Raw genomic sequence first — 24,454 nt, 5'->3', positions numbered from 1 at the left:
AACCACCCCTAAACTGTGGACAGAAAAACTCCCATTTACTACCTCTGTCTCTCCAGAGATCAGTACTTGAGACACTCAGAGCGCACCAGTCAGTGCAGTATAAATTCACTCAAGCCATTAAGCCCAAACTCCTACCACATCTGTACTGTGGAAAGCCACGGCAGCTCATTTTAAGCAGTAATGCCATAACGATTACATGCTTGTGTTTCCTGGCTCAGGCTCTTGACCAACAGCCCTGATCCACTGGCAAGATGGGTCATTCGCTCATTAGTGGGAATATATTTCATTAGTCCCTTCTGCTCTCTCTCGGACTCCCCCGCTTTCTCTCCATACCCGAGTGTGCGTCTGGATAATGTCACTTGTGTGCAGGATAAATCAGCTGAACAAATCCTATTATATTTTGGAACACTGACAGCGACATAGTAATGACATTGAAACAGGGAAAATACTGTGTTGCTCCTACTGATCTCATGTCACCCACATGATCTAGCTGCCATGCCAACTTCACTATTGTACCAAGATGACAGAGGTCTTGGTTTCTCTCACCAGAGCCACCATTTTGGGGATGTACCCGGACACGTCCATATTATAGATGGTCTGTCTAGCCTCTCCCATCTTTAAACCGTTACTAACACACCTACCTCCACAGTATCTGTACCGCTGTGGGAGACAGGCCACTGACTCACTAACAGCACCTGGATTTAAACAGCAGGGGGCTGGTGAAATGAGAAAGAAACTGGGTGATGCAGATGGCACTGTTATATCAATTGTACACACACAGCGGGAGCTGGGCCTAGAACCCTGATTTTTCACCTCCAGACAGCACAGCTGTAACACTGGAACCAAAGGAAAACTTCTGGTGATGGTGGGATTAGATCCCTTTATGCTTGCTGGGTGGCTAGCCAGGGACTCTGATGTCACTCACTCACAAGCCGGCATGTTATACAGCACATGCCTGGTGAAGGGTCATTCAGACTTGCTACATCTCATAGGCTGACAGATTAAGAGTCTGGTTCTTTAGCAAAACCTGCAAGGCCACACTCTTTATTCTTGGCATGTGTCTAAGCAAGGGAGAGGTAGCCAGTGGGAAGGGAGACTGGCCATGTGGCTCATGCACTAGACTAAGACACTCTATAGCTCTGGGTTCAACTCCCAACTGTATCACAAGCTTCCTCTGTGACACTGGACAAGTTACTTAGCCTCTGTGTACCTCAGTTCCCCATCTGTAAAATAGGACCTAATGATTGGAGGGGAGGGATAGCTCAGTAGTTTGTGCATTGGCCTGCTAAACCTAGGGTTGTGACCCCAATCCTTGATGGGGCCATTTAGGGATTCAGGGCAAAAAAAATCTTGCTTTGAGCAGGGGGTTGGACTAGATGACCTCCTGAGGTCCCTTCCAACCCTGATATTCTATGATTCTGATTTGTCTATTTACAGTGTAAACTCTTCAGGAGAGATACAGTCTCTCACCAAGTACAGTGGGGCCTCCAGGTTCTCCTTCACTGGGAATAACAATGAGCAAGTTGCTGTGCTGCTTTGGGGAGATTTGCTTTCTACAAAGTCATGTGCTGGGCGCAATCTCATAGGACACCCCAGGAGCCTGAAACATCATGTAAACGTTTTTTTTAAGGACATTGCCAGTTTAGTGCACTAGCTGGTTCTTTAAATATTGAGTCCAAATCCAGCCCTGACTTACACCCTACGTAACTCCGCTAGAGTCAGGGAAGTGAGAGGGGGTAGAAGTCAGTGCACGACAAGGCCCAGAGGGTAAAGCTAAATTCAAACGTACCCTTGACCCCCTTCCTCAACAGAAGGGATATTGTGAGGCTCCGGGCCCGCGGCCAGTGGTGCTTTAAATAGCATCAGGCTTGTAGGGAGAACCCGAGTGTTTTTGCTTCTGGCTCTTGTAGGACTCTTGGATTCTGCTGCTTTTTTTAAAAAGCGGTTACGTAACTATCCCCTTGGGCTGCCAAACTTGCAAGGCAACGCGATGTCAGGCCTGGTAAGTAGCTGTTCACCTGGCATGTAAACAAATGCAAGGCAATCATATGGAGCCCACAGAAAACCTTAGGCTAAGCCACGTGCAATGGAGCTGCTGGATCCCTGGCAGCCGAAGCGGCTAAAATCAGCTCCAGAACAACAAATCTAATCGGTTGCGAGACATATGGCAACGAGCAACCTTCAGCGGCTGAGACAAACTCAGCAAAGCTCTTTTCCACTCAGGCAGCCGGGGCGAGGCTGCTGCTTAGCACACCTGCAAGAGACCCCGCCCCTGGGGCGGCAAGCACATCACACCAAATGCAGCGCGAACGCGGCCTGCAGAGGAGGGGGCGACATGGGAGAGGGAGCTAAGAAACGCTGCCTGAAACATCCCAGACACAACAGCACTACTCAGCAGCCTTGGGCCCCATTCCACCGTCAATGGACGTTGTGTGTGAGCAGGGTCAACAAGCAAGCAAGAAGCCAAGAGAACAGCACAGAGCACAGGGTTATGGCAGCCAGTCATTTAAAGGGACAGAAATCTTACATATTTTTAAAGTAAATATATTTTAAAAGGGGGTTGATCTGCAGCTTTATTTTTTTCTTTAAAAGAAATTTTGGAGGGGAGTGGAGGGGAGCGGGGAGGAGAGGAAAGGACCAGAAGGAATTTACTTCCAAGGGATATTTGTTTTGCAATGTTACAGCCTGACAAACCGAACTAGTGGAGAATTATTATTGGTGTTACCATAGCATGTACTCTCTGTAACAAGGACTACTTTCTGCTGTGGATAATACTTGATGCCTCTAAAAAATAATATGTCTAGGTCATTAGGCCCTGATTCAGCAATGCACTTGAGCACGTTTTGACTTGAGTAGGTGCATCCGTGCTTTGCTGCAGCGTGGCCTTATAAAGGCACTTTTCAACCATGAATCTCAAAGCACTTTACAGGGCAGCTATCAAGTAAAAACTATGCAAATGAGATGTCACGTTAGTATGGGCGTGTCCATTCAAATACCAAACTTCAGCCTTTGAGCATGCCGAGTGTGAACGGGATGAATAATGTGTGAATAATGCACAAGGCACTACCTTGTTACCGTTCAACCAGCTGTCCTGGCTGAGCAGGAGTCAGGCTAACCTGTGCGTCTTATACGTGCAAAGTGTTGTGTCCGCTCAGCTGAGAGACCAGACTGCTGAGTGCTTCTTAAACATTACAAAGGCTTTGCCCGAGGATGCAGAGGTCATCAGCAGGAGAGCTGGGACAAACCCAGTTCTCATATACTCAGCTCCACTGGGCCCCAGCTGTTCAGTCTAGAATACTCCATGTGTTCAGTACACTGTACCTACATCAGCTAATTAACCTACATGGCTGCTTCAGTGGAGGAGTTAAGAATTGCTGGGCACATTTTACAGAGGAGAAGCTAAGGCACAAAGAGGTAAACTTCCTTGCCCGAGGTCACACAGCAAGTCAGTGGCAGAGCTGGACGCTGAACTCAGCAGCTCTAGTCATCCAGCCCTGTCCTCGTTCTACCAGAGTGCAGGGATAATAAATGTAGCCCTTCCATAGCATGTTTCACCTAAAGACGATTCTGCTTTACAAGGCAAGTAAAGGTCAGATGGGGGAGCCATAGCACAGAGATGGGAAAGAACTTGTCCCAGGTCCCATTGTGATCATCTAGTCCGACCTCCTGTATAACACAAGCCATAGCACCAGCCCGAAACAATTCCTAGAGAACTCTTGAAGAAAAACCTCCAATCTTGATTTTAAAATGGTACGTGATGGAGAATCCACCACAACCTTTGGTAAATTGTGCCAATGGTTAACTAAACTCACAGTTAAAAATTCATGCTGTATTTCCAGTCTGAATTTGTCTACTTTCAACATCCAGCCATTGGATCATGTTATACCTCTCTATGCTATATTGAAGAGCCCATTATTAAATATTTGTTTCCCAGGTCAATATAGACTAATAATGTCACCCTTTAGCTGTCTCTTTGTGAAGCTAAATACAGTGAGTCTATCACTATAAGGCAGGTTTTCTAACCCTTTAATCATTCTCAGGGCTCTTCTTTGAGCCCGCTCCAATTTCTCAACATCCTTCTTGAATTGTGGACACTCGAACTGGACACAGTGTTCCAGCCATGGTCACACTAGTGCCAAATATAAAGGTAAAATAACCTCTCTATTCCTGCTCAAGAGTCCCCTGTTGGTAATCTATGTGGATTTAGGAAATCTGAAAAAGGTAAGAACTGTGAGTAATGGAATGAAGTGGAAGGAAAATGTAAAGGTGGATAGGAGGAATACTTCCCAATGGGGGGATCATGGAAGAGTCCCTAAGGCTATAGCTTTGAAACTATCTCCTTGGTCACAGCCTTAGCAGACACTGAACCTGATACTCTGGATCTAAAACACATAATAAGCCTTTACAGGTTGAGCTAAAAGAGCAGTTTTATTAGTTCAGAAGCACCAATGGACTCTAGAGAGAGACACAGAGCGCCAACATGCTAGTGTAGTTTACATCTGCACTGCGGGATTTACCGAAAATATTCCCACTGATGAGCACAGTTACATGAAATAGTCCCTCAGAAGTTGATAGGCTACTGCTATCAGGAACTACTCAGAATGAGAAAGTGATCAACTCATACCAACACGAGTGCAAGGATCATACGTGCAAAAATGCAGAGGCCAGAACCCCTTACTGAACTTGCCCTAAACTGATCCAGTCATCATCCTTGCATACATTGAAAGTATGGGAATGCCACACAACCCCATGCATTGGAGGTCCCACCTCCTTAATTCGAACGCAACTGTCCATCCATTTTTCAAAGAGAAGATGATATTTTCCTATGCACTGAATAAAAGTTTTAGCTGTACAATAATTCACCACCACTTCCCTGCTGTTCCTGGAGACTGAAAAGGGGAAAGCTAAGGTGAGAGGCCACATAAGGCTTTGCTTTTGGTACTACTTTTCTCCTAGCCTCTGGAAACGCTGGCACTTCTTACCACACCTCCACCCATCTCTATGGAGGATTCTATTTTGCAGACAGAATGCTCTGGGTGGGGATTCCTGGGAACAATTGACTAGCAAGTGGCAGTGTTGTCCAGTAGCCAGTGCATGGGACAGATTCAGAAGACCAGAGTTCTATTGTGAGCTGCGCATTGACCTACCCCATGATCTTGGGCGAATCGTGTTTCTTTTTGTTTCAATTTCTCCATCTGTAAAATGGGGATAATGATACTTTCCTTCCCCGGTAAAGCACATTGGAATCTTTGGATGAAAAATGTGGTGTAATAACTTGGTATTATTATTGCTAGGACAGGTGTTTGCTCTCCCAACAAAAGCAGAAATTGAAATTAATAACCCATTGTAGGGGAGGGGAAAGATGAATAGTAACACGCTAACATTCACAGCCACTTGCTCATCACAGTCGCATGGCATGTGGATCTTCAGGACAGCAGCAAACATAGAACTCAATTGCTCCTATATTAAGAACAGAAGAGCGGCCATACTAGATCAGACCAAAGGTCCATCTACCCAGTGTCCCATCTTCCAACAATGGCCAATGCCAGGTGCCCCAGAGGGAATGAACAGAACAGGTGATCATCAAATGATCCATCCCCTGTCGCCCATTCCCAGCTTCTGGCAAACAGAGGCTAGGGACACCATCCCTGCCCATCCTGGCTAATAGCCATTGAGGGACCTATTCTCCATGAACTTATGTAGTTCTTTTTTGAACCCTGTTATAGTGTTGCCCTTCACAACATCCTCTAGCAAACAGTTCCATAGGTTGGCTGTGCATTGTGTGAGGAAGTACTTCCTTTTGTTTGTTTAAAACCTACTGCCTACTGATTTCATTTGGTGACCCATAGTTCTTGTGTTATGAGTACAAGTACAGACCCCCTACTGCTTGAGCTATAAGACCCTCTGCCTGTAGCTGCTAGTCACAGAGGGTCTATGGCACACCATTAAGCAGTCTTGGTTCTCGCCCACAGGACAGTGGTGCACCCATCAGTCATCACGTTATAACATTTTGCACTTGCAAAGCATGTTCCGGCCTTGTCATCATCAATGCAGCGAGGGTGAGTGACTTGCTCAAGCTCACATAAAAAGGTTAGTGCGAGGGTTGGGAATATACCCAGGAGTCCTGACTACCATTCCTCTGCAGAAACTACCTGGCAACTCTGCCTCCCTGTGACTCACACTTTGATCCCTCAGACTAAGAGGCTATCCGAACACTTCTTTAGCTCACCAGGCCAAGCCGCTCACCAGAGAATAACTTCGAAGCCCCCCTAGATATGCCCCCCAAAGCCCCACTATCCTACGGTGGTGGGAAATTATTGTACAACCCTTTGAGAGCTCCTGAGCTCAGAAAGGTTTTTGTCCAGGGCTGCCACAAGAAACAAGAAGAGATTGAATACAGTAATTTAGACAGTCAAACTCCATTTCCTGCCAAAAGACAAACGAAAATACACACAAAAGGCAGCAGTCAGGTGGTGGCTGAGGGCCAGTGCTTGATTGCCTTGGACAGATATTTCACTAGAGTATCCTGGCGGCAGTGGCTAAGGTGACACCTTTTCATTTAAGGCACTCGGCTTTGTTATGCTGCAGTTCATCAAGCGGGAGCTTGTGAAAAATAAGAATCCAATCAGACAGATGAAAAGACCTGGCTGCCAGGGTGAGCGGCTGAGCTTACTCCTTCACTCTACAGAATAGCAAGGATCAATGGAGGAAACCTTCCACACCACCACCCCAGACACCATGGTTGGGTTTCAATCCCCATCCAGCACCCAGTCAGGTCATCTCCTCCCTTCCCCTGGGGTCTCCAAAGCAAGTGCTATGACACCAGTGCTATCTTCTGCTACAATCCCATCCAGCTCTGGTGTTTCAGGGCAGCAGACCACCTGGCTGTTCCCAGCAGCAATGGGCCATAGACGGCTCCACTGGGCCCTGAAGATGTACCACAGAATGGGGAATGGACTCCAACTAGCACCCTGCTCTGGGAAGTATCCTCCCTTTGGGGAGGCTGCCCCAGGAGATGTTGGAGGAGGCTCATTAGAGGAGGCTCCCCCCAAAACATTGATCCTTAGGAGCAATAATGTTGATGGGCTTCAGCCAGTGGGAGAGAAGGAAAGACAAACGGGAAGATGAGTGGGATCCTGAAGGGCATCCCCTAAAATAAGTTAAGGATTTTTAATATGGATAAAAGCAACAGCACACGGTAGCTCAAGGTGCCAGCATTTCCCAGGTGGGTGAAGGCACCCAGCTTTTAAATCTTGTGAAGAATAGTCCAGTGGTTAGGGAGTAAGCCTAGGACTCTGGATTCCTGTTTTGGATTCTCTCCTCTACCACAGGCTTCCTATGTGACCACGGGCAAGTCACTTAGTCTCTCTGTGTCTCAGTGTCCATCTGTGCAATGAGGATAAATAGCACTGGGGACTTGGCAGGATAAATGTTTTTAAAAGATTGGAGGTGCTCAAATACGACAGCGATGGGGGTCCTATAAGTACCTGAGATAGAGAGAGAAACAATGCACCTGAAACCTGTGGAAATCCGTTATGCCCAAACCATAGGCACGGGAACGGGGGGGCTGGAGGCCATCCCCCCCACGCACACACACTTTTAAAAGTGGAATGGCTATGACTGCCTTCCCCTTTTTACCAGCTGTAAGGGCAAGCAACGGGAGGATGGGGCAGAGAGGAGCGAGTGGGGGAGGGGGTCTTGGGGGAGGAAGAGGCAGTGTGGGAGGGGACCTCAGGGGGAAGAGGCCATGCGAGGGCCAGGGGAAGCAGTGTGAAGGTGGGAGAAGGGGCTCTGCAGGGAGTGGGGGCATGGTTCAGGTTCCTGTGAGCCCCCCCCCACATTTTTAGGGTGTTTTCTCCACTCCTGGCCCAAACACTCATTCTGTGTCAGTTGTTATGCTGGGTTATCCGAACATGAGCAATTACAGTCACAGACGTGCATGCCTCCTATAGTTTCTATCAGAGAAGAAGAGATTCTTCTTCACTTCCTGTCCTAAACTCCTTAGCAGTAGAGCTGGTCTCTCTCTCTCTCCCCGCAGCCCCCATAGGTATATAATTACATTTCATGAAACTTTTTGAAAGTTCAAAGTTGTTTCCCTGTCACACGGTTTAAAAAGCAAACCTACTTGTGGTGGTTGTTTTTAACATGCATTTTTTCCACCAAAAAATTGTTATTAAACCAGCCACTGAAATGATAGGAGCGCCTACCAAACTTCGCTATACATGGAAAATGTCAATAATCATTTTGATAAACATTTGGATTTAAAAAGTGACAAATAATTGTGACGAATGAAACATTTAAAAAAAAAGAGATGAGGTCGGGGAAGGTAATAGCTTTTATTGGACCAATTTATGTTGGTGAAAGGGCCAAGCTTTGCGGCTACACAGAGCTCTTCTTCAGCTCCGGGAAAGGGACTTACAATGTCATCGCTCAGTACAAGGGTGTAACAGATCAGGAGTTGGCAGATTTCCCAAGAGACCCTCTGCCTGTAGCTGCTAGCCACAGAGGGTCTATGACACACCATTAAGCAGATTTCCCAAGAGACTGTTCAAGGTGAGGTGGGCAGTTAACGCGCCTACAGTCCTTGGGCAAAGGAGGGTTAGCAGAGTGGGTTACAGATAGTGATCAGTGATGTGATCGCTGAGTATTGTGGGATCAAATGTATTATTATAACGTTAAGTTATTCTTATCTCATATGTACACAGTGCTGACGGAACAGGGGGATGCTGCAGCGTTACCTGGAACCATTCATCACCAAGTGAATAATGCCTGTCTGTTTGAAAAGCCACTGAGCAGTCATAAAAAATGACCAATTTTCCCTGATTTATGCTGCAGATGAGTAACTACTGCCTTCTGCCCTTAAAAGGGAAGGAACGTGCACTATCTTTCATTCATCCATTTATTTACTGTTCTTCATTCTTCCCTTTCTGAAAACTTTACTTGATGAGTAAGTTTGTGCTGCCAAAACCCCCCTGCTCTTGGTTAGTTTACTCCCCTTCTCTCTCTCTCTCTCTCTCTCACACACACACACACACACACACACACACAGAGAGAGAGAGAGAGATATTTTGTAAGCAATGGCACCTGGTACTTTGCCTCCAATTCACTCTGCAAGCCAGGCCAGCCCAAGCCTTAGGGCCATTAGCTGGAGAGACTCAGACCCAGCTTCTTCTGCCCAAGCGATGAGCATGAGGCTTGGTGCACACAGGTCAGGTGAGTCACCAACTCAACAGCTCATTTCGCTTGATGCCAGCGGTCACAGCTGCCACTCTGGCTCAGCAGCAAGGCGCTCTGACTGGCTGGAGCAGTCAAGTGCAGCACGCCCCTCCCTGTCTGCTCTGTAATTATTCGTGTGCATGCTGAAGTCCCGTTACTGCCGCGTGTCGGGATGGCTCATTGATAAGACTCCACGAACTTGGTCGTGGCTGTGAACAACCATTGCACGGGGAAGAAGAAGGAAGCAGCCAAAAGGCAGGGGGAGGGGACTCGGATTTTCTGTTAACTGCTTGCTGCCCTATTCGAAAAACATGGGACCGGAGGAGCAGTACCCTGCGCTCCAGCTCACGGCAATGTGTCTACAGTGTGGGGGGCTATTGCTGTAGGGTTTAGGAATGAACTCTTTGTTTACTACAGGAGAGCAAAAAAATCAAGACCTTTGTTTGACCACATCTCTTAAAAGCCCACCCAGCTCTGCCTAATCTCTGTCAGTCTCACTGTAGCATTCCCAGAGCTTCTCACCACCCACCCCATGGGTCAGTCGAGGCCTTTGGCCAGGCTGGGGACTTCAGTTTCTGATGGCGAGGCAGCAGTGTAGCCCGCCACTTTTCAATTCCCATTGTGCTGACAGGCAAAGCTGCTTTGTGGACACATTTTACACCTGCAACCATGCAGCCTTGCTGGTGGATGGCTGACAAGGGCTGTAACTGGGGCAAATCACCAAGGAGAGAAGGCCCTAGAGAGACGTCTATCCCAGACATCTCTGCAGCCACCTCCACGTACTGAAAGACTATATGTTCCAGGCTTAGGGGATGGGTTCTGCCAGCTGTATTTAAGTTGAGGAGTTAGTACCTTTCCCTGGGGCAGCCCACTGAAATCAAGAGGGCTGCTTCCAGAGCAAAGTGCTTCTGGACATAAGGGTTCACAGTCGAACAATACTCCGAATCATGCCTTTCATTCGGGGCTGTCTACGCACTTTCTCCACTGTACAGATGTAGACTGAGGCCCAATAATGCTTTGGCAGCTTTCTCTGCCTGCGTCACAGAGCAAAGCTGGGAAAGGAACAGAGTCCCAGTCCCCTGCTCCAACCACTAGGCCATGCTCTCCCTCCAACTCTTTGCTCACATTCTCCTATACAATTTAATAGTTGTTTTCGGCAAGGACTCATTACAGGGACCACAGGGATCTAACTGTCCCTTTTATGGCTTAGCAACGCCATTGAAATGATGAGGTTAGTGAGGTTCAGTGTTTTGTTTCAGCGTCCCAAACTCCCAGCACGACTCGCTGCAGGAGTCCCCTGTGTGGGGAGGTTTAGCGGTCCAACCAAGTAACCCCAGCGGAAAGTACTCAGCTTCAACCTAAAGGCAGCTCTTTGAAACAGCCACGCGCCAGAAAATCAAACCCAGATGTACCTCTGGGCTTGGTCCTTCTCCCACTGGAGTCAACAGAAGGGTTGCTTTGGGCTCCAATGGGCAGAAGGAATCCAATTCAGAGAGAAAGCCTGAGTCTCATTTACACCAAGGCCTCTTTCTACCAGGAGCAGAGATGGGATTTTTGCCCGCTTTCAGGCGCCTTTACGCTGCCAGTGGCCTAAGCATCCTGTGAAACCACCCACAGAAACTAAATCAGACTAAATTTCTCTGCCATTGAACCAAATGGGGACTCCCCAGAAGAAAGTGGGGTGGGTACCGTGCGAATCAAAGAGGAGGCATTCCAAGTCTGCCACCTGACTGGGGGGCATTCCACAGGGCTTAGTTTGCAATGAAAGAGGCGCCGGAGCTCTGGCACTTATTTTACATTCATAACTGATACAGCAAGCCCAGAGGTGCCGGGGCTATGAACTGCCTGCCAAGTCTTGAGGTACCAGGCTCAGCAATGCAAGCCCAGGCACAAATTAAGTGCTCACGTTCCAACTCTGCCATTCGACTGGGGGGCAGTGGAAGCACACTGTGTTTTCCATTCTCCCTTTGCTCAGACTTGAACTTGCCTCTCACTTGATGGAGCTAATTAAGATGGAAAAACCAAAGCACGACACTCTAACTATTATACGCAGCCCTGATGCAGTGCACGCTGTACTGCTGATTTCAGTACAGTGTATCAAAGGCTGCAATACACCGCCTGGGTTGAGGCAGATCCCAACAAGTGCAGCCTACACGATCAGTCAACACAAGCATGCTTGGGCTTATTTGCAGAATAAACCCAAGCACCTCCCCGCTCCCTCCCGAATCTTCCCCTTGAATTTTGTAGTATTTAGCTCTGATCTTCAAGCTATTCCCTTATCATTTTTTTGGTGCACAGACATTGCAGAAGTGGCTCTGCATTGGGAATTGGGGACTTCAGTGGGTTAATGGTCTATGTTCCAGACTCCTAAAAAAATATCAAGCCATTTCTTAGCCAATCTCACTTAGCAAATTAGTTTAGACTCTGCCTCAAATTAAGATTTTTGGGGTAAAATTCCAGCCAGAGGTGCCACCATAAGTGGTCAGGGTTTCAGTTGTGTAGAGGATTTGTGCTGGTCTTCTGGATGGAGGTGGAATTTCATCCCTAATTAATTATTTTGTGGAATAATAACTAAGTAAATAGGCAGATTCCCTCAGAACATCTCAAAGCACCTTACACTAATTCTTTAACAATCACATCCCTGCTGTGAGGTAAGAAAGCATTATACTCCCCAATATACAAATGGGGAAACTGAGGCACAAAGCAGTCACATGGTGAATTGGTAGCAGAGCCTAGAATGGAACCCAGCAGCTATAACTGCTAGTTCTCTGGTCTACTCAGCAGGCCACACTGTCCTGGTACAAAACAGCCACGTGAAGTAGCTCAGGTGGTGGAGCTCAGCATGGCTGGTTAAACACATGACTTACCGCGCTGCCACAGGGAATGTCCTTAACTTTGAGCCAGGCCAGATCTAAGGTCCCCTCTCCCCTGTAGCAGGACTGAAGCCTTTCTTTGATGCGGTCATTGATCTTTTTCAGGATGAAGATGCACAGAGCAGACTCATCCAAGGACTTCATTTTCCTCTTCTGCCCCTTGGAGAAGATTGTGAAAAGGATATCGTCGTCGGGGCTGGCACCCAAGGATCTGGCCAAGATGGCACCTGCCTTAGATAAATAGGCTGCTTGGAGGAGCCGATACTCCACCCCATTCTTCTCGCAGCCAATGGGCACCTCTACGTAGGAGTTGAAGGCTGTGTCCTCCTTGCAGAGCCGGACCAGCTTGGAGGTGTAGACCTGCTCCTTGGTGGTGGAGCCAGGCGGGGAGATCATCTCAGGCTGCAAGGTCAGAAAGTAGACGAAGTTGCCGCTGCTGAAGCCGTAGATGTAGTAGATGTCGAAGTCTGGGATGATGGTGAACGTGTCTGAGGGGATCTTGATCATGGAGGCCACGAACTCGTCGTGAAAGACATAAGCAAACATCCCATCTGCCTCGGAGTTCTTGGTGAGTTTCCTGCTGGAGATGGTAGGGAAGTACTCCGGCTTGCCGTCCACGGCTGTGGCGATGAACAGCTTGTCATCCATGTGGCTGTAAGAAACAATGACTCCAAAAACAGAGCCACTCTCGTTTACCCCAGAGAGGTAATGCTCCTTCTTATGGAAGGGCTCTCCCAGCTTGAAGAGGTCCTCCAGCCTCAAGAGCTTGCAGATCCCCTGGTAAAGGCTCCCACAGGCGATCAACCTGTTCTCCTTGTAGTCTATCAGGAGCATCTTGTTGATGTTGTTAGTGAGAGTCAAGGGTTCATTGCAAGTCTGGACTATCCTGGGAGGATAGCACTTTGGGTTATCCTCATCTGGACCAGTCTGGTGGGTCACCAGAACTTTTAGGTCATTGGAGAGTTTGTAGATCCTGTTGACGGCCCCCAAGTAAATGTGCCCAGTTTTTTCATCAACCACCAAGTGGTTAAAAGTCCCCTCTGCCTGCTCTCCAGGGAAAGTGGCAAAGGGCCTCTTTGGATGAGGCGGCTGTTGCCTAGCGAGGGATGACATCATGGGAGATAGGAGCAGGTGGGAAATCAGGCAAGTCCATTTCCACATGGCCGCCGACATGGTTAGAAAGTTTTGTATTCCCAAGCGAGTGAGGATGCAGAGCGGAAAGTGTTTTCAAAGTCCCTTCGTGGATTTTGTCCTACAAGAAAAGGGAGAGGAAAACAAAAGTATATTTACTATGGAGTATTTCCCACTCCTCCAGCCTTCAAAACCATGTCATCCTCAGAGCATATTTAATTGCTAATGCCACCTTTCTCATCTCTGCTCTCGCTCTATAAAACCAGCACAAAGGAACCCTCCTGGAAGGAAAAGACTGGCAGAAATCTCATGCCAGATTAATAACCAGCCACACACACACACACACACACCATAACACAATAGAGAAATGCATTGGAAGTAAGCATAATGTAAAGGATTAATGGCCACAGATATGGATGAGTATTTGCATTACGAAGCCCTGGCTTTGACAGGGGTCCCATTATGCTAGGCAATATATATAGGCACATAGTTCCTGTCCCTGCATTTACAATCCAGACAGACAAGACAGGATGAATTATGGTTCTCTTTTTACAGACGGGAAACTTGAGTAGAAGAGCGATTCAGTGACTTACCCAAGAAATGGGAGGCAGAGATAGGAATTAAACCCAGATCTTCTGTAGCCAAGGTCAGTGCCTTAACCACCCTTTCTCTCTGATAGAGAGTCACCTGTTACCTAGAAGTAACTAATAGAGCCAATGTCCCTCCCTCCCTCTTCTCCTGGTGCTGTTCCACTTTGTATAAATTAAATATTCATAGAACCAGAGAGGAGAGAGCTAGAAAGAGACACTGACTCTATAGCCTGTTTTTTGGCCCTGACCTAGGACATGGGACACTAGGTTTAGGTCCATGCTCCAAATCAGATAGGGCAGGAACTTTTTTTCTGCATCAGAATGAAATCAAAATTTTGAAACCTTGAAATCTTTCATGAAACAAAACTGTTTTCTGTTCAGCCCCAGTAGGAACCCAAACCTTTCCATTTCACCCCTTGGAGCTGCAGTTTTTAGTGCTGCCAAAGATGATACATATACTGGCACTCTGTGTCCTTCTAGCTTGTCTACACTATGCATGTAAAGGAGTTTCCCAACACAATTGTTCTGCATCACTGCAAACTCTGAAGGGTGCTTTGACTGTGTCGGTTTAAAGAGACAGCTGTGAGCTGGCAGAGGTTTTAAACACACAGCTAAGTTCTCCTCTTTACCTGGAGACAGAACCCTGTTTTACCCATGTTTGAAGACAGCTCCATTGTTACTGGGTTCCCTGACATAGTTGCATTTGTATGGTGTCGCAGTCCTAAGGCCTCTATTCTAACATGGTGTCTGTATGGCCAATTGTCGGTCATCTAGAGGTCACACTGGTACCGTGTGCAACACCGTGGTGCTGTGTGCAATCTTAAGGTGCGGTGTGCAACATTAGAGTGCCGTGTGTGGTTTCCCGCTCTTTTTGCCTGGTCACCCAGGGGTCAGGTTAGTGCTGTGTGCATAACACCAGCGTGCCGTGAGCAGAGGGGCCCAATCTGACCAATCGTAGTTCAGTTCAAACGGTCAGATTAGGGTTGTGCGCAAAACCATGCTAGTGTGCTGGGTGCAGCTTCTAGTGTGCCGTGTGCAGATTCTATCTACGTAGAGGGCGCCAGCTCGGACCTGAAAGGTGACGGAGCTAGGGACCAATCAGATTTTGACAAGTGTAAAAGGGCCTTTGAATAAAACCATGCCTCGTGCCAGGATCTGCAGGAGTATCCACGTACTGACTGACGGACCTGCTCAACCCTTCAGCCAGGGGTCTCCTCCGGATATAGCCGGCTCGGGACGTGACCTTTATTTTTTCAAAGTTTTCTTCTACGGATTACGGATTCGGTACGCGTCTGGTGTCTGTACTGCGGTTCAGCTGCGCCTGGAATACGGTACTCGCTTTCTAATTTTCTGTGAATACTCTGGGCTTTGCTTTGTCTCTTCTTTTTTCCCTCCCTTCTTTGGTGCAGAACTGTATATTGTTGTTATTCGGTATAAAGTGTGTATAGATGGCATATGAAAAGTTGAATTGTTGTATTAATAGCTATTGTTGGTGTATTTTATGATATTTGGTTAATGTGCGCACAGTTCGTTTAATTTGGTGGATTTACCTTGATTGTTAAAGAGCAGATAATTTTGAATTATTTGGTTCCTTGTTAATGGATGTAAATAGATTGCTTCAAGTTGTGTGAAAGTTCTTGTTCTAATCATACTGCTAGTTGGTAGAAGTGCTCCTCCCCAGCCCAAGTTGTGATTTTCTCCCTGTTAGTAAACGGCCATGTGGTGTTTTGAAGTTTCAGTCTGTCTGGTCTTAATTTTCCTCTCTCAATTAAAAAATTCACCGAACCCGCATTAGGGACAGACATATGGTAGCCAGGACCCGTGAAACTGCACCTCCTCCTCTTCATAGCTGCTTATTTAACAAAAGCTAGTTCAGGTCCTTTGAGTCGTGCAGAGCTAATACAGCTACCGGAGACTGAGCTGGATTTCATTCTGGCTCACACATCACATGCAGAACTTTCAGCTAAGTGCTGAGCGCAAAAGTCTTATTAAAGGCAACTATTAGAGCAGGCTTCAAATCAAAGACAGTCACAAAGCACACACCCCTGAACATTAGGCTGTTCAAAGCCTGGGTCAGACTTTCACAAAGTGGCCCTTTTCTCTTTGTCAGGAGCAGAAGCAAAACTCCTTTGGAACCCATCTCAAAGGGCAAAGCTCTGCCACCCCTACTCATGCTGAGTTGTTCCACTGATATAAATGGTGTTAATTATGAAACAAGGGTGGTGAGATCTGGTGCCAAGGATTGCAAGTGGCAAGGTGAACACAGCAGGATTTTTGGATCCCAGAGAGTTGAAGGTGCGGCTAAGGCCTTAGAACGACTGGGCTAGAGCCACACCTAGTGTGAATCCACTAACATCAATGAAGCTATAAATAGGGGGGATGGATATCTCAGTGGTTTGAGCATTGGCCTGATAAACCCAGGGTTGTGAGCTCAATCCTTGAGGGATCTGGGGATTGGTCCTGCTTTGAGCAGTGGGCTGGATTAGAGGATCTCCTGAAGTCCCTTCCAACCCTGATATCCTATGATTTACATCAGCTGAGGGTCTGGCCTATCTTCTTGTGACTTGGAAGCTGATCAGATCTCACCAGAAAGCCACACAGAAGGAATAAATCTGGCATCCCACAGTCACTTTTCCGAGTATTTACGCAATTCAGGTTTACACAAAAATCTCACAAAGGACAGTTGCATTTCTCTCCCCACTCACCCCCACCTTTAATTTTCCAGCTGCTGCATTTGACACACGCTGGGCAGAGGTCATGCTGAGTTTACTTGAGGCATGTTTACTTTGGCCTTCTGGTCCAACAAATATTTTGAAAATCAAGTTTACACAACAAAGTTCAAGAGACTCCCTCTCTCTCGCTCTCATCAGTGAGAAACAGTTCTCTCTGCAGCCAGCCAGTCACACAGGGCTGTAAGCAGGACTTTCAATAATCTTTATTATGATGAATAGAGTTGTCATAAACAGATAACTAAGGGTTAATGTTCTTTTACCTGTAAAGGGTTAACCCAGGGAACCAAACTCCTGAACAGAGGACCAATCAGGAAACAAGACTTTTTCAAATCTGGGTGGAGGGAAGTTTTGGGTGTGAGTCCTTTGTTCTTGGTCTGTTCCTTTTCTCAGCTCTGAGAGTGATTTTTCTATCTCCAGGTTTTCTAATCTTCTGTTTCCAAGTTGTAAGTACAAGGATAGTAAGACAATAGGTTTATATTGTTTTTTTTGTATTTACATGTGTGTAGTTGCTGGACTGTGTTAAATTGTATTCTTTTGGAATAAGGCTGTTTATTCACTTTTTTTCTTAAGCAATTGACCCTGTATATTGTCACCTTTATACAGAGACTATTTTTAATGTCCTTTTTTCTTTCTTTTTATATAAAGCTTTCTTTTTAAGACCTGTTGGAGTTTTTCTTTAGTGGGGACTCCTGGGAATTGAGTCTGCAGCTCACCAGGGAATTGGTGGGAGGAAGAAGTCAGGGGGAAAATCTCTTTGTGTTAGATTTACTAAGCCTGACTTTGCATCCCCTCTGGGTGAGGGGGAAGAGAGATTAGCTCTCTTGGTACTTGTGTTTCCAGGACTGGAAGCAGGGAATCTCCTAGGGTCGTCCAGGGAGGGGAGCCTGAGAGGAAGTAACAAGGAAACAAAGGGAGGGGGTTATTTCCCTTTGTTGTAAGACTCAAGGCATCTGAGTCTGGGGGTCCCCCAGGGAAGGTTTTGGGGAGACCACAGTGAGCTAGGCACTGTATAATTCCTAGCTGGTGGCAGCGATACCAGGTCCAAGCTGGTAACTAAGCTTGGAGGTTTTCATGCTAACACCCATATTTTGGATGCTAAGGTCCAGATCTGGGAAGAAATGTTATGACAAGAGTGGCGAAGGGATGAGTTGTCCCTGTGCAGCGATTCCTCTTCAGCTCCTGTCTCAAAGGAGAAAGCTGGACCCAGTGTTCTGAAATGTCACACGGTGTCCCCAAAAACTAGTTCTTGTCACTTGTGAATTACAATCTGTGTTTCTAATGGTTGCCTAGACACCGGGGTGATTGGAGCACTAGAAATACATAAGGGGAAAGGCATCTTTTAAGAGAAGTTTTCATTACTTTTTCCCCTGTCTCAGCCCTGCAAAGTCAGCACAGCTACAGGATAAGGAAACAGGTTCTATGGTGGCTCATGGGCCAAGCATCACACTGTTAACCAAGGCCCCAATCCTGCAGTGAGGTCTGCCTATACAGAGCTCATGGTTGGGTCAGGAAGCTACGGTCCAAATGCAAAGGAAAATTCATCCCATGGTAGCAGCTAGGCAAGCTGACTGAAAACAACTTGGCTACATGGGGTTATGGAGAACACATGGCAGCCTGTAGAAGCTTGGGGGCATAAGCCAGAAAGAACCCAGCTTGACTTTCAGATGCCACAACTACTTTTACAGAGTACAAAGTGCACTTCATAGGGAAAGTCTTCACATACAGGAAGTAGTCTGATAAGTGTCTGCCCTGCCAGTCACTGAACAAGACAGCTCCTGGCCCGAGATGTTCATCATCTAAACAGATCAGGGGTTGGGGGGAGGGGGAAATACACTGGCAGACTGGCCTGGGGGAGGTTCTGCCTTAGAGGTTTGGTTGGTTTCTTTATTGCAGTGTGAGGGGCAGGCAACACTTAGTGATTTGAGAGATTCATAAAAGAAAGGAGGGTTGACAAAGGTGAACACCCGATGTCTTAAAAGAGGGAGTGCTAGGCACAGGGACATCAGAGCTGAAAGCACTCAGGAGATATAGGGTCTATTCCTGACTCTGCCACTGAGCTGCTGTGTGACCTTGGGAACATCCCTTCACCTCTCTGTTTCTCCTCCCACCTTTTGTCTTGTTAGTCTGTTAGTTCTTCAGGACACAGACTGTCTGTTACTATGTAAATATACAGCATCAAGCATAATGGGGACCCAAAGTCTGATGGAGCCTCTGGGTGCTACAGTCATTGTTTGGGTTTATTAAAAAAAAACAACAAAGTGTTTATCACAGCATAGGGCAGAGACATGGATGCCTGTAATTAGTTATTTACAGAGCAGAGAGTGGGCAGCATTCCTTAGATGAGGCACCAGAGAGAAAGAGAGTGTTGTGCATCTCAAAATTCTTATCACCCACATCGGGGATGGTGAAATTACAGCCACTGAGAAGACAGAAACAATACAGTGCAGTAAGAATACCCAGCTTGTCACTCCGCAGGGCCTGAAAGAGACTGATTAGAAAACAAATAAACATGGAAACAAAAGATAGGAAGGGAGCAGAAAATGAGATCTGGCATTCAGGCTTTGATCTATTCCAGTGGTTCTCAAAGTGTGGGTCAGGACTCCAAAGTGGGTCACAACTCCATTTTAATGGGGTCGCCAGGGCTGGCTTAGACTTGCTAGGGCCCAGGCCTGAAGCCCAAGCCCCACCGCCTGGGGCTGAATCCGAAGCCCAAGGGCAGCAGCGCTCAGGTTACAGGCCCCCTGCCTGGGGTTGAAGTCCTTGGGCTCCAGCTTTGCCCCTCCACACCACCCAGGGCAATGGGGTTTGGGCACGCTCAAGCTTCAGTCCTACCTTCTGGGGTCATATAGTAATTTTTGTTGTCAGAAGGGGGTCGCAGTGCAATGAAGTTTGAGACCCCCCTGATCTGTTTGCTTACCAGGGAAAACAAAAAAAACAAAAAACCCAGAGCCCAAGTCAGCCTCATGCAGAGAACTACAGTGCAACCCACACTTAAGGATTTGACTAAGCGTGAAGGTGTGGCCTGTGCAGACTTCATGTCCCAGCATGCAATGCTCTATCTTGATCCAAGTTGACTGTCAAGCTAGATTAGTGCATGCTGGGACCTGTAGTCCACATTGAAATAATATGCAAATTACAGGCACTGTATCTCAAGTTACTGGGTGCTCCTCAGCTAAGACACTGAGATGCAGTATTGAGTGATCACATCTGCGCTGCCTGGGTATCCACACAGCACTGAGCAATACCCCCAAAGCTCCCCAGCATGCACTGGGCTCAATGGAAAATCTGAGATGAGTTCTCTATGCTTCTTCACCCCCACCGGATTTTGGAGCAAGTGGGCTGGGGCAGATTGCCCTCTTCCATGGAAAACTCTCCATGGTGCCCCTTGCAGAGTCTCTTGGGCGGCATCCCCTCGGAGGCTGCAGCCATTCCAGTGCAGGGACAGCTGCCTGTACATGCTGCTCTGCTGGCCTGATCTACCTCTGCGTACCCCTCCCACACCAGAGCAAAGAGGACACTGCAAGACCTAACGAAGCATCCAGCAGCACTAGCAGCTCACACTATTTCTTGGGTGCCACCACTAGACAGAGCAGCCAGTCCCTCTGCCACACCCCTTAGGCCCATATGGCCCTGATCCTGCATAACCTCCATGGGGTGCCAGAGAAGGAAGGAGAGGAAGATATCGCTCACCCTTTCTGCACCCCAAAGGGGAGCTGCGCCAGAGCAGAGGCTACATTGTGCATCAAAATGGCACCTGGGAACCCAGGAATTGTCAGACTGGACCAGACCCAAGGTCCAACTAGTGCAGTGTCTTATCACCATCAAAGACCAGTACCCGCTGCTTTGGAGGAAGGTGAATGAACCCTACAGTAGCAGAAGCAGGACAATCTGTCCCCCACATTCAGTCTCTCCCTGGTTAGAGGATACCATTAGGCTCTTCCTCAGGAACCTCCAGTGGGGGATTCCAAAGACAGGACAGCGTGCAGCCCTCTGGGAAGAGGTCAGCGAATCCCATGGTGAGGGCGAAGTTTAGGTGCAATGGGGCTACATGCAACTCATGTGATATCAAACTACAACACAAGGATTGCTTGGCATAGTAAGCTCATCCTCAAAACGCAGCAAGTTTCAATGGGAAAAATGAAACAAGCTCCAAGGAAGGAGAGGGTGAATTCGAAAGCAGTTTGTACACAGGGGGGGGCAAGGGGTTGGCATGTGAATCTGGAGCACTGCACAGGGTGTGGTGAGTGCCAAGCCAAAGCAGGGGGAAAATTTGGGTTTGGATTTGGATTCAGCAGCACCAAAGTCACACAAAAGACTGAACTCACTTCACAAGCTGTGGCAGGGGCTCAGATTTAAAGCAGTCTGTGCTGGAGCCCAACCCTGATTTCCCCTGACGGCTATTGTAAACTTTGCCATGAATCTCTGCCCCACCACAGCTGGATCATCCCCCTGGCGTAAACATGGGAGATTCAACGTTCCTCCTTTTGTGACACACACCCGCTTCTGGTATGAAGAGGTGGGAAACAGATGAGATCAACAGATCTTGATTATAGTCCCATCCAACTGCAGAGATTGTGAAAGATCAGCTGTGAGATTTGGGCCCCTTGGGGGCTGATCCTCTGCCAGAACAATCACTGATGATATTCCAGCTGCACTGGGCCAAGACAGACCCCTTTGGGTTCGAGATTAGCTAGGTGCTAAAAATCAAAGGACAGGTTTGAATCTAGGATACGAACGAGACACCATCCCACAACCATAGGAGTTAGGGGGGTTCTCATCCAACAACTCCAGCCTCCCAACTGGTCTGTGATTAGAGAGAGAGTCAGGTCTCCGTTGTGATACAGAGCCTGACCAGAGTGATCCGGCGAGTTCTCTTCAAGCCTGTGCCCAGTTCTGCTAGGAGACGCCTGTCGAATGGGTTTAGCAGTTAATGAAGCCCAGCACTAATCTGGCAGTGCATTCCACTGTTTACTTTTGCTCCACTCATGCACAGCTATTCATTTCCAGGGACACGGGAGGCCGGACACGTATGCTGACTAGGCAGGCTCCCAGCAACAGAGTCGCTGTGAAGCAATCCAGCACCAAGTGCAGCTACACAATCCCTTTAATCTCAGCTAAACATTTTCCTGGCTTCTTTTAATATACCCTGATTACCATGGACAGAGGCTTTTCTTTGGAAAGTTGCATAGAGTAAAAACTCATACAAGGACATTGTCAACAACTCCTCAACAAAGACCGGCTTCTAACTTCAGCTAAATCCTTCCTCCCTGAACTTGCAGTCTGTTTGTTGCCTGATGGAAATTGAAGGCAGTTCTCTCTTTGAGGGGATCCTACTTTACAGCAGCTTTTCTCTCTTGAGCCTGTGGCAAAAAACACATCCCAGCAAAACCTGCAGCTTGTCCTAAATGGAGAGCTTAACTTCTGCAGTATGTTACTCCTAAGGCATTTAAAGCACCAGCTATGCACCATGATGTTCATGGATTTCAAAGGCTATTCTGTTTGGGTTCTTGGATGATGCCCATCACCTCAGTATCTGAGCCCTCTCCAGAGGTCGTCACTGAGCGATGCAATTATTGTCGGTCATGTGTGCTTCTTTCCTTCTCCAAAGGGGGAAAATTGTATGCAGACTTTATTTGTATTTTTCCATTTATGAATGATGCGCTCTGGGTTTCTATCAGCGAAGGCAGGTCAAAGCAGCGCACTTCATGCTTGGAAGGGAAAGCTGTCACAGTTGGAGTGGTCCTGTGACCCTCAGGGAATGTGCTCCCCAAAGACTACAGCAAAAAAACTACAATACCTATGGTGTCCTAGCAGTAACTATGGTGAGCACAGCAGGATGCTCTAGTGCAGCAGTTCTCAATGCGTAGGCCATGTTAGCACACAGCTGTGTGCTAAAGGCCACAGGGCCCATGTGGCTGGGGTCCGGGGCCGCAGGGCTGCCCTTCCCTTCTCTGCCTTACGTGGAGGGTCCAGGGCACTGGGGCTGCACCACCTTGCCACACAGCGGGGTCCAGAGCTGCCCTGCCATCCAACCCTGCAGTGATGTCCACTCCTGGCCCCACTCTGTGGAGGGGTCTCCGGGCAAGGGCTGGTGCTGGGCATAGGGCTCTGAGAGGGGACATTGGGGGCCACAGGGGTTCTCAACCTGCGGCCCAAGTAACACATTGTGGGCTGCATATGTGGCCCACAATGATAAACAGGTTGAAAACAACTGGTCTAGTGGTTCAGGCACTAACCCACAACTAGAAGACCTAGGTTCAATTCCTTGCTCTGCAACATTCTTCCTCTATGACCTTGGGCAAGTCACTCTGACTGTGCCTCACTCCTCTAGCTCGCAGGGGTGTTGTGAGAATAAATGCACTGAAGACTGTCAGAAGCTCAGATATCACACTAATGTGGGTCACAGAGGTACCAAAGATAGATAGAATAGCCTTGCACCACCAAAGTAGGTTGTTAGTTCAAATCCTGCCTGGGTTGGTGGTGACTAAAATGTTGACTATCTTGGTGGCTTGTTCTCAGTACCTTTTGAAAGGCATCTTTTTGGAAACAAGATCAGTTGCAGAGATGAGTGGCAGCATGGTGGTTAAAGGACAGAACGGCAAGCTGGATTCTACTCCAAGCTCTGCCACGACTCGCTATGAGTCATTGGACAATTCACTTCCCATCTCTTGATCTCCCTTTCATGAAATGGTGAGATAGTTGTCTGCAGTGAGGATCTCTAAGAACCGTGTAGTCACTAACCAGTGAAGCCTCACAACAGCCTTATGAGGTACTGCACATAATAACGGCCGTACTGGATCAGATGAAAGGTCCTTCCAGCCCAGTATCCTGTCTGCCGACAGTAGTCAATGCCAGGTGCCCCAGAGGGAATGAATCTAACAGGCAATGATCAAGTGATTTCTCTCCTGCCATCCATCTCCACCCTCTGGCAAACAGAGGCTAGGGACACCATTCCTTACCCATCCTGGCTAACAGCCATTAATGGACTTAGCCTCCATGAATTTATCTAGTTCTCTTTTAAACCCTATGATAGTCCTAGCCTTCACAACCTCCTCAGGCAAGGAGTCAACCTGTGAAACTTTTAGAGAGCCACACTGGGAAGGCAGGAAGGAGAGAGATTAATAGGTGTATTATGGTCATGCCTAAGGTCCCAGATCAAGATGCGGGCCTTGTACAAACAAATCATCACAATCCCTGCCCCAAAGAAATGACAGTCTAAGGGCCTGTCTATATGAACAGCTAGTCTGCAGCAAGCTGGTGTGCAAATCTCTCTTGCACTATCCCTGCCGTGCACTAACTGTCCTTGTTGACCCTGCTGCCACATATTAAAAATTCTCTAGAGGACTTTGATCTACGCCACTTTGAAACAGGAGTAGATCAAAGCTTGCTAGGGAACTTTTAGTGCGCGGCAGCAGGGCCCATACGGACAGTTAGTACCCAGCAGGCTTCCACAGGATTTCCATCCCAGCCAAAGCAGTTCAGATCAGCAGCCAAACCGAGCACGTTAGCCTTTTGGAGCACTGAACAGCACTTCCTAGACACCACTGCTCTCCCAGCAATGGCAAGGAAGCCAAACATGAGGATCTGACTCAGAAAACCTACAGCCTCTCCATGACTCAGCAAGCAGCTCTTTTCATGCTGGCTCGGGCTGGTAGACAAGGTTGCCGTTGCAGTCTAGTGCCGGTGGGCGGATGTTTTCCCCCTTTGTAATTTTAGTAAGATCAGGAAGTCACGAGTCTCTAGCAGAAGTCTATACTCACGTAAATCAGCGAGTGAGCCAAACCCCATAACAACAAACCATATTTCAGCTGCCTGCCTGAAATCCTGGCAGAGGGAAACCAAGTAAGTAAGTAAGTCCATAACCACAGAGACTTTGTGGTCATCAGCTATTCCACTCCATGCAGCCACAAGG

The 24,454-nt window shown here is 47.6% G+C and overlaps 1 protein-coding gene across 5 annotated transcripts in view; it reads right to left on the bottom strand.

Moving 5' to 3' along the window:
* PLXNA4 (plexin A4) overlaps positions 1-24,454 on the bottom strand; it is a 703,772-nt gene that overhangs the window by 640,025 nt on the left and 39,293 nt on the right. For all 5 annotated transcript variants that reach the window (XR_007772140.1, XM_050936769.1, XM_050936771.1 and 2 more), the window contains exon 2: positions 12,084-13,341. Coding sequence is in view for 4 of the 5 variants with exons in the window: in XM_050936769.1 (XP_050792726.1) it covers positions 12,084-13,262 (1,179 nt within the window). In the remaining variant the exon portion in view is untranslated. The remainder of the gene's footprint in view (positions 1-12,083; positions 13,342-24,454) is intronic.

Source organism: Gopherus flavomarginatus, chromosome 1 (genome assembly GCF_025201925.1).
Source record: "Gopherus flavomarginatus isolate rGopFla2 chromosome 1, rGopFla2.mat.asm, whole genome shotgun sequence".
NCBI lineage: Eukaryota > Metazoa > Chordata > Testudines > Testudinidae > Gopherus > Gopherus flavomarginatus.
The sequence above is the reverse complement of the archived record's forward strand: the minus strand, read 5'-3'. Positions and strand labels throughout refer to the sequence as shown.